General features: G+C 57.1%; 4 protein-coding genes across 4 annotated transcripts; all 4 read left to right on the forward strand.

Moving 5' to 3' along the window:
• Positions 1-750: 750 nt before the first annotated feature.
• Positions 751-1911, forward strand: DQ04_04511000 (hypothetical protein; the record flags this gene model as incomplete). The annotated part of the gene is made up of 1 exon (XM_009313621.1): positions 751-1911. The coding sequence occupies one exon, from the start codon at positions 751-753 to the stop codon at positions 1909-1911; it is 1161 nt and encodes a 386-aa protein (XP_009311896.1).
• A 275-nt stretch (positions 1912-2186) lies between these two features.
• DQ04_04511010 (adiponectin receptor) lies at positions 2187-3227 on the forward strand (the record flags this gene model as incomplete). Its single annotated transcript, XM_009313622.1, has 1 exon — positions 2187-3227. The coding sequence occupies one exon, from the start codon at positions 2187-2189 to the stop codon at positions 3225-3227; it is 1041 nt and encodes a 346-aa protein (XP_009311897.1).
• A 349-nt stretch (positions 3228-3576) lies between these two features.
• DQ04_04511020 (hypothetical protein) lies at positions 3577-6327 on the forward strand (the record flags this gene model as incomplete). The annotated part of the gene is made up of 1 exon (XM_009313623.1): positions 3577-6327. The coding sequence occupies one exon, from the start codon at positions 3577-3579 to the stop codon at positions 6325-6327; it is 2751 nt and encodes a 916-aa protein (XP_009311898.1).
• Positions 6328-6771: 444 nt separating this feature from the next.
• Positions 6772-9564, forward strand: DQ04_04511030 (putative mannosyltransferase-like protein; the record flags this gene model as incomplete). Its single annotated transcript, XM_009313624.1, has 1 exon — positions 6772-9564. One exon carries the CDS (start codon positions 6772-6774, stop codon positions 9562-9564), a length of 2793 nt encoding a protein of 930 aa, XP_009311899.1.
• Positions 9565-9817: the final 253 nt, after the last annotated feature.

Here is a 9817-nt window from a genome sequence, read left to right on the forward strand (position 1 = left end):
TATATATATGTTTACAAGAGAGGAGAAAATGTCAGGGACAGCGTACGATTCGTTTTAAATTCTTTCCGTCTCTCCCTCTTTGCATGCGCGCAGGGGCGACGGCCCACACCCACAGAGAGAGAGACAGGGAGGGAGGGCGAAGCACATTCTGAGCAAAAAAAACAAAAAAAAGTTTGGCTCTGAAGGTGGGTAATACGTGCAGCGTACTGTCCTTTCGCTATGGTGCTGTTTTCCTCGCCTATTCTTACGTGCCGGCTTGCGGTCTTGAATTTCGCTATTTCTCTTTCTCCCCTTCCTCTCTCGGTTTTTTTTTTTTCTTTCACTCTCTACCACGAAAACGCACGCGCATGCCACGGCAGCAGCGTGACTTGGATGCACCGACACACGCATAACTCAGAGCGATTGGCGAGGCAGCGAGATGCGGGGTCGACTCTGGCGGCGACCGGCGCCTGCACGTCTTCTTGCTGCAGCTGCTCCTACTCCTCCAGCGAGTGGGCAGAGAGCTGCAGCTGCTCCAGCGGGACATCTGGTGATGTATACGATACCTGCTGCAGCTCCAGCAGCAGCGGTGGCAACAGTGGCCGCCGCCACACGTGGACGCCTTCATGTTCCTGCTCGGTGTACCCGTCGTGCTACTACACCACGTCCAGGACCAGCAGCAGCAGCAACAACAACAGCGGTAGACACAACATCAGGGCCCCAGTCCATCGCCGCAACGGCCACCCCACCACCTACACATTCCACAGGGAAATGCTGTTAGAGGCGCCGCAGTTGTTGCGTCTTCCAGCAGCGCCATTGACTTCTTCTGCTGCTGTTGCTGCAACGACACCGGCACAGGCCGAGATGCAGCAGCAGCCGGCAGCAGCACCGTTGCCCCTGCCGCCCGCAGAGTGGACACGGGGAATGGCAACCGCAACGGCGGCCACGCCGACTAGGCACATCTCCGCACATGCGGACGTGCAGCAACTTCGCCGCTCCATCGCAGTACAGACGAAAAGAGAGGGGGAAACGCGAGGAACATCACCACCGCCACCGACACAACGCGTCGACAGAGGAATCAATACGGAGTTTACCGGCGGCGAGTGGGAGGGACAGCAGCAGACTTTGTGCCAGCAGACAAGGCTTTTGCAGGAGCAGGCGCAGCGTGTAGAGGCCCTCACTGCACAGAGAACGGCGATGGAGGACGCACTCGCTGCGGTGCACGAGAAGCTGCAGCAACAGCAGCACGACACACAGACGGCCATCACGCTGCACATAACGACATGTCGCAACAGCAGCTTCAGCGAGTTGGGGCAGACGGAGGAGGTGTGTAGGCGCCAGCTGCAAGCCCATGAATCCGATGCGCGGTCGATGCTCAGTGCGCTTCAGCAGTCGTGTGCCCGTGCGGTGGTGGCGGCGCAGAAGACCTGCGACAAAGAGGCACAGTTGCTGCATGGCACACAGGCGCTTCACCAGCTACAGGAGTGTGTCCGGCGCCACTTTCTCCTTGACGAGGCGCGTCGCCGCGGTGATGTGCGCGAGGAGGAGCAGCGCTATAGACTCGTCCTCTGGCGTCTCTTTGTTGTCGCAGAGGAGGGCAAGCGTCAGTCGTTGTGCGCTGCTGCTGTTGTTGCGCAAGCAGAAGAGGCGAAAGACGCGGCGCTTGCTGCACAGCATTCAGCGGAGCAGCAGCTACGCGAAGCACTGCAGCGTGAAAAGGAGTTGCGGCTGCAGTACCTGCATGTGCTGCGCCTTCCCACTACTACAGTGGTATCGATCAACCCAAAGGCCGACGGTACTGCTGTCGATGCCGTTAATAACAGAGATGATGACATGCCTGTTCACGTGCGATTTGCACGTGCACACAGAGAGGCGGTTGATGCTATGAATGCGCAACGTATTCATGTGCTGGGGCGCACACGTATCTTTTAATTTAGCACGACCGCTGGTGTAGTACGCGAAGATCAACAGTGACACACACACACACACACACACACACACACACACACCCGCAGTTATATATGTAGCTGCGCTCCTTGTCCTCCACCATCAACTTGATACGCATGATGGTGACCACTTCGTGATCATACCTTTCCTCCTGATTCTCTCTTATTGGTGCTCCAATGCACTTGTTGCAGGTAGCTTTTACTGGAGGGGTGGGCGCCGACGATTTCGGCTGCTGCTCTTGCTACTGCCGCTTTGGCGAGATGTCCGGGCTGCTGACAGTTCAGCAGGTTGACCCGTGGCTGCAGTTCAACCCGTACGTTGTGACCGGCTACCGCCCACGCATGTCGCCCCGCGCCGCGCTGCGCTCCTTCTTTGCGTGGCACAACGAGTCCTTCAACGTCTGGTCGCACACCGCCGCCGCGTTCTTCACGCTGTACCTCGCGGTATTGCCACCCACTGACGACAGCGCGGTGTCGGCGGCGGCCCCGCTGCAACTCCAGCGGCAGCGGCCGGGCGGAGAGGGGGCGCTGCTCAACGCCAGCCCGGCAACGGTGTTCCGCGGCACGTGCCTGGTCTTCCTTGCCATATTTGTCTGCAGCGCAGCGTATCACCTTTTTATGCCGTGCACCACGTCGGAGGGCGCGTACCGGCGCCTGCTGAACTGCGACGTGCTCGGCGTCGTAACATCCATAACGGGCACGGCGTGGTGCTTTCTCTACCGCGGCAATGCGTGCGGCAGCGGCTGGAGTTCCCACGTCGGGGCCGTGGCGCTGCTCTTGTCGTACGTAGCGGTGTTATACAGCGTGCTCTTCGCCGTCCCGTGTGGGGCAATGGGACGTGCAAAGGCGATTGGCTTTCACTGCGCACTGCGTCTTTCCATTCTGCTGTGGATGGAGCTGCCAAAGGTCCAGGTGCAGGGATACCACCAGGCGCTTAACTACCACGCGGTGAGCTACCTCTTTATTATAGTCGGCGGCGCTGTCAACGCGCTTCGCTTCCCTGAGAAACAGTTGCGCCACGTATTGCAAAACTCACTCTCATCTTTATCATCATCATCATCATCATCATCATCTGCACTAGCGGCAACAACAAGAAGAACAACAGCTGCGACTCTATCGGTGATATCAAGATGCCTCACGCGCTTCTGGCGGTGGTTTGGCATGTATGTGGTTTCGGGTGCCGAGATTGATTATGCGTGGAACAGCCACAACCTATGGCACTACTGTGTCATCATGAGCGCGACGTCGACGCTGCTGGGGTGCTACTACGACCTGGCGGAATTCGAACTTGCGAGGTGCTGAGCTTCGAAGTGTGGGAGAAGTGGGAGGAGCAGACATGTCTGCTTCTTTCTCTCTCTGTGTGTGAATCTGTTTGTGTATCCAGACGTATACTTTCATTCTATCTGTTGTCGATGCTTTGCCTCCCTTTTTTTTTGGTGTGTGTGTGTGGGGTGGGGGGGTGCTACCCATAATGATTCAACTTCTTTTCTCTGTCTTCAATCCCCTTTCTGATGCCTTGGCGAGATTCACAGGCGGGCGGTGGACGCTGTGAACGGCTGAAGGAGAAATACATAATTCCCACGCATACCGCGTCGCATTTTGGCGCATCAATATTATTAGAAAGGCTTGCGTCTTTGTGTGGTTCGTATGAATGGCTGCGGTGGCAACCGCATATGAGACGGGAATGCTGCCGCCGCCAAGCGCAATACCGGCGATCGATCGCCTGCGCGACGCGAAACGGCGCTTCATGGTGACTGAGGGTCTGAGAAACTCGAGTAGTTCGGGCGACGTGCCCACGGCCCTGCCTTCGCTCATGACACAAGCCTCGCTTCGAAGTCGCACAAGCAACAGCAACAACATCAACAATAGCAGTAGCGGGATTGTGGTGCCTCCTGGGAAGCACGGGCATCTGCAGCACAACACCCCGCCCATTCTAGGGCTCTCCAGCATTCGACGGCCTCCAGCGGGGGACTCGGACAGCAACAGCGTATTGACGCTTATGATGCTGAACTCCACGAGTCGCAGTATACCGGCGGTTGCGCGGCAGGGAAACGTGGCGAACTCCAGTCCAACTGTGGCATCGTCTTTGCTGGCTGGTAGCGGCGAGGAACGCGCCAACAATGCGTCGCTGCCGTCATCCTCCTGTCGAGGGGTGTACTGCAGCAGCAGCGGCGGCTCCGACGATACCGCGCCCGCCCTACGACGAGAGTCGCACGCCCATTGCGTGACGGACCTGATGCTCTGCGATGCGTACCGTCGCAACTTCGAGATGCAACGTGAGGATTCGTTGCGACAGGAGGAGGAGTACCGCCGTCGACGCGATGCTGCGCGTACGGAGGTGATGCGCTTTGTGTCTCAAGCGATGCGTCTGAACAGCGCAATGGGGCTGCAGCGGAGGATTTATGAACAGGCGATGCAGCAACCGCTAGAGGTGACCACACTGATGGCTCCGATGACGACAGCAGAAGCAGCACTGGTGCTGCCGCGGTCTTCCTTTCCCCGACTAATTCCTCCAGTGCCAACAAAAGGAATAAGTGAAGCCGGCAGCTCCACTTCAAGGGGTATTGGCACTGGCGGCGCGCAGATTGCGCTGGCGCTCCTCAAGTCGCGCTTTGCATCTGGTTGTTCGCCGCTGATCGTGACGGCAGACGGTAGACCCCCCCAGAGACCGGTCCTGCTGCAGCCGACCGAGGCTACAGCACCGCTCACAGAAGAGAATATGCTGTTACCAGCGTGGTTGGCCTCGGCTGGGGAGAGTGTACCGTCCATGAAAACACCCAGTCATGATGATAACACTACAGTAACGGCATCGTATGTCTGTGCTGGTGGTGGGAATGGCGAAGAAGACAGTACAGTGGCGAACAGCGCTGTGTTTACACACGCAGCTGCGACGGCGCCGACAGTGGTGTACGACAGTCGGAACCGCCGCGAAGGGAGTGATGTGAAAACGAAGGATGATGTGGCAACAGTCAAACAAGAGCCTGCTCCCCAACAGATGTCGCTACCAGCAGAGGAGCAGCGTGCCCTGGACCTGCTCTCCTCCGTCCGCGTGCTGCGCCGCCAGACGGAGGATCTCGCCATCAGAGTGCTGCACACAGCGGGTGAGTGGCGCTGCTGGGAGAGGCCGGAGTCAAGTGCGTTCCGCGGCCTTTTTCTACTGCCAAGGGAGACGGCGCGTGTGCTGCGGGAGGAGTCGGCCGCGGAATTGCGGCTGGTGCAAATGTCGGCTGATGAAAGGCAGCAGAAAGGGGAGACGCACCCACTCACGGCCGAGCTGCTTCGGCAGAGGCCTTTCAAGCGCACGCTTCCACCTCCACCTCCTGTGTTGGTCCAGTTGGAAATGTTTAAACTCAACAATCGCCAGAAAAAACAATACAACAAACACTACGACGATCAGCTGCAGCAGCGGCAGCAGCATTGCCGGAGCCATATACAACTTCATAGAGAGGATGAGGAGGAGGAGGAGGAGCTGGTGACGGCGGAGGAAGGGGACCCACTTGCAACGCCGCATCGCGAGGGTCGTGGCACATCGTCGTGGCAGCCACACCTTCGGCAGCGTCTTCTGCCGGAAAGAGCAACAGCCCTCGAGGAGAGTGAGAGTAGAGTGAAAAGGCAGCACGAGAAGCACGAGCCAGAGCAGCTCCCAACGCGAGCTGAACAAGACGCCCGCATCGCGGAGGCCCTCTCACGCACAGAGCCTCCTCCCCATCTTGCAGCAGCACTAAGAGCGTCAGCAACTGCAACAGCAGCGATAAAGACGAATTCACCGCCCCCTGCATCGCAGACAGAAATGAGACAGTTCCGCCCCCTTAGATCATCCACGACGTCCTCACGTTCTACGAGCCGGACGGATGACGGAGGCAGTAGCAGCAGCAGTTCTACATGCTCCACCACCTCATCGTCGTCGTTGTCTCCCAGCGGTGCTCGACGCGGCGGTACAAAGCCGTGCACGGCGGAAAAGAATAAAGATATCTCTTCACGGCCTGGGGATGCCACGACGAAAGCGTCAAAAAAGGAGGGTCTTCGCCAATCACTCAACGCCGCGGCGCTACCTCGTTCTGTATCTTTTTCTGTTGGTGGTGAGGCTACGACGACGGCGGGGGAAGCCAAGACGGGGGCGTCGGGGACCATCTCACGAAGGCCCTCCTTCACAAGTGCTGTTATTCCTCCGCTCGAAACCTCGGAGAGGTCCGACACGCCTCTGCACCCGGTCTTCCATGCGGAGTACGTCTGCGAGGGTATGCCGTCTGACGGTAAGAAGAAAAAGAAGGGTATGGTAAGGCGCGTGCTCCGATTCTTTTCAAGGGGCATCTGTGGTGGGGGCGGCAGCAGAAAGAGCGGCAGCGCTGTGGCGAACGGACGGGGGCGGGCGACAACGAAAGAGGGGGAATCCATAGAGTGAAAAAAGTAATTTTTTTTTTGGTTTTATTGCGTCTTCATCCTCTGTGTGTGCGGAGGCATGAGGATGCATTGCTGCGTCCTTTCAGTTACAAGGCCGTCGTGGTGGGTTGTTTTGTTCCTTTGTTTCTGTTATTTTATTTTATTTGATTCTTTACCATTCTGGTTGTTTGTGACTGCTGCGTCCTTGTCGACGGGGTGACTAACGTGTAATGCTTCTCCTGCCGTTTGCTTGTCGAACTTTTTACCAGACGTGCCCAAAGGCGCAGACGTGGCTGTGTCTCTGCCATCACGGCAGAACGATAGTCGACATTTCTGAATGCAGAACAGAGAGAAGATAGGGCCACTGAGCCGCTGCCGCCTTCGACCGGATGATTTGTCCGTGCATGCGCTTGCGGAAAGAACGAAAGCTGCGCGTGTGGTGGCTGGCCGCTCTACTCGACGAGGAATGTTGCGCTGCACATGCATCATTGTACTCCTCCTCCTGCTTCTATCGTTGCTGAGGAATGTGTTGTTGTTCGACGATGACGGAGAGTTTGGTGAGCCCCCGAAATTTCGATTTCTAACAGGCTCCACATTGTCCAATATTACATATGAAGACAGTCTGTTTCTCAGTTCTGGAAACGTGACGCTCATCATGCCCACCGACGGCGACGCCGTGGAGACGATACAACAATGCCTGCGTGATGACTCCACACTCGTGCGTTCACTCTGTGCACCAACCTATGACGCCCCTTCCACATCGCTCCTCACCGTTAATGTGGTGGTGGTAAGGCTTGCCACGGTGATGGCACCAGAATGGGCGCAACAGGAAGGGATGACTGCAGTTCGTGAGTCAGATATTGAGGTGACTGGGCGTTTGTGGAATCATTGGAGCATTCGAGACACATTAGCAACGCAACAAGTGACCGCCAAGGGTCCAGCGATGTTTTGCCGTATTGGGGACGTGCGGCTCGTCGCTCCTGCGCCACAATGGAACGAAGATACCTGTGCCACTTGCGCAGTGCGGGAGGAGTGGCTGTACGACACCGCTGTGAAGGCGGGGTTGACGGCCAGCGGAGAACAAACTCCGTACTTTGCCGTGATAGCTGAATCACTTGTGCCTGTGGTAGTGCCAAGGACGCATAGTAATGCGCGGGGAAGAGGAGGTGGGTTCCTCCAGCGCTTAATCTCGCCGCTGCGCCACAATAACGGCCGGGTAGCGGCTGTGCAATGCACCATATTGACTAACAAAGCACATTCCTCTTCAGCTGCTGCTGCCTCGGGGGCTAGTGGTGGCTTATCACCTAATGGCTGGCGTGGTGGAAACTCGTCTTGCATGTCGGTTAACCACGTAGTCCTTGATCGGGGCGCTCGTGTGGGATTTGGTGCAAGTCCAGCAACTGGTGTGACAAGCCAGTTCCTAACGCTTTCCATGCTGGGCTACGATGCACGCGATGCGAGGGTGCAGGAATGGGAGGAGCCGCTAGATGCCGTCTCTCCATATTGTGGCTTGTTTCACCGGCAGTTATTTGATATGGCGGGTGGTTTTCTCTATAATTTGGAGGGGGATGCATTCAATTCCATGAAACCCGATGCCCCCGGATACATGGGATGGTCCATGTCGCTCCGTATATCGCACATGCAGCCCGAGGTGGAGTTTTGGAGCAGCACCGCACTCGCCGTTGCCTGGCGCTCTTTGGACTTGCGATGCAGTATCCTTCCAGTCCGAGAAGAAGGACAGAGACAACAGCAGCAGAAGAAGGATAAATACTGTCGATTCAGTCCCATGCGTGCGTCCTACGTGTTGAATCCACAGCAGACGAGAAAGTGGGGAAATCACTTAGCGGAACGGGCTCGTCGTCGGGTAATGAGTTATTCGTGGGAAGCAGCTCAGTACGGCACGCCTGCGCTGCATGTGACGTCTAACACGACACAAATACAAGGGGGAAAGCTGGTGCACATCAGTGTCCATAACCGATACTGCAATACTGGCTGCTCTGGTATGATGTTGGAGATGCTACACTACGTCGCACCTCTGCAGTCCTGGGGTATTCCCTTCTCCTTCGTCGGCCATAAGTGTAGGTGGTGTAAGACGGCGCCGTTGCCCGTGCTTGATGGGCTATACAGGACTCAATGGGTCACACGTATATGGAAGTCACGTGTGACGCAATTCAACACCGTCTCGCTGTTCCACGACGGCCCGACCACAAAACTGGAGCGCTTTGGCAGGGTGCGGCAGCGGCCGGGGTACGCGGTTGGCCGCATTATCACGGAGATGTCACGCATCTCTGCAGTGGAGGTTGAGCGCATCCACCGCCACCTTGACGAGGTGTGGGCGCCGTCTTCCTTCTTCAAGTCCATTTATGAGAGGTCGGGGGTGAAACACGGCATGATTCATGTTATTCCCGAGTCCATCGATGCCTTCACATTTGATCCAGCGCTCCAGGAACCCATTGATCACACGCTCCCAGCGGTGCTTGCAGCGGCGTTGGGGAAGGAGGGCATTTGGAGCAACCGCCCACTCGACGACGACGCACAGCCGCAGCAGAGTGGTGCTAAGAAGCGGCGACATCGTTTTTTAAGTGTCTTCAAGTGGGAGTTCCGCAAAGGCTGGGACGTCTTGCTCAAGGCTTACTGGGAGGCCTTCGGTTCTGGGAAGCCGCACCACGATGATGTGGTCTTGTACATCAAAGTGAATTTCCTGCTCAAGTTCTCGGATGGTGTAAGCTTCTCCACCCTGCCGCGTTTTCTTGAGCATTGGGTGCGCGACACGATGCAGTTGCCCATCACCCTTGCCGACTTCCCGCCCATTGTCATCATTGGCGTTGAGGGCATGTCGCAGGATTTGTTGCTACGTCTCTACCGCTCCGTCGATGCCTTTGTGCTGCCCACGCGCGCAGAGGGATGGGGCGTGCCGGCGATGGAGGCGATGTCGATGGCGCTGCCGGTGCTCACCACCAACTGGGGCGGCTCCACTGCCTTCGCAACACGTGAGAACTCCTTCCTTATTCCAGTGGACGGCCTCGAAGAGCTGCCACCGCGCAGCGTGTACGGCTACGAGCCTGGCAAGAAGTACGCGATGCCGAGCGTGGCAGGGACGGCGGCGTTGATGCAGTACGTGTTGCAGCATCCCGAGCACGCGCGTGAGGTGGGGCGTCGTGCGCGGCGGAGCGTAGAGGCGAATTACACCGAGGAGGTGGTGGCGAGTCAGATGGTGCGGCGGCTACGTGAGATTGCACAGCCGCAGCGCCGGCAATAAGTGGCTGCGGAGGTCATGTCATTTCGTCGATTTCATTCGAATCCTTTCGTGGTTTCGTGGCTTTTTTTTTTGTTTCATTTTTTATTTTTATTTTGCTGCTTAAACCCCTCACTCGTTATGTATATCTCTAAGACGCTCTACGGGCACTTCTCTCTTCGCACGTCTCCCTCCCTCCCTCCGTTGCTTTTCTTTTGAGGGGGGTGGGCTTCCCTGCTGTTAACTGCCCCCCCCCCCCTCTTTTTTTTCTCTTTGT

This window comes from Trypanosoma grayi (assembly GCF_000691245.1).
Source record: "Trypanosoma grayi strain ANR4 Tgr_451_V1, whole genome shotgun sequence".
Lineage (NCBI taxonomy): Eukaryota > Euglenozoa > Kinetoplastea > Trypanosomatida > Trypanosomatidae > Trypanosoma > Trypanosoma grayi.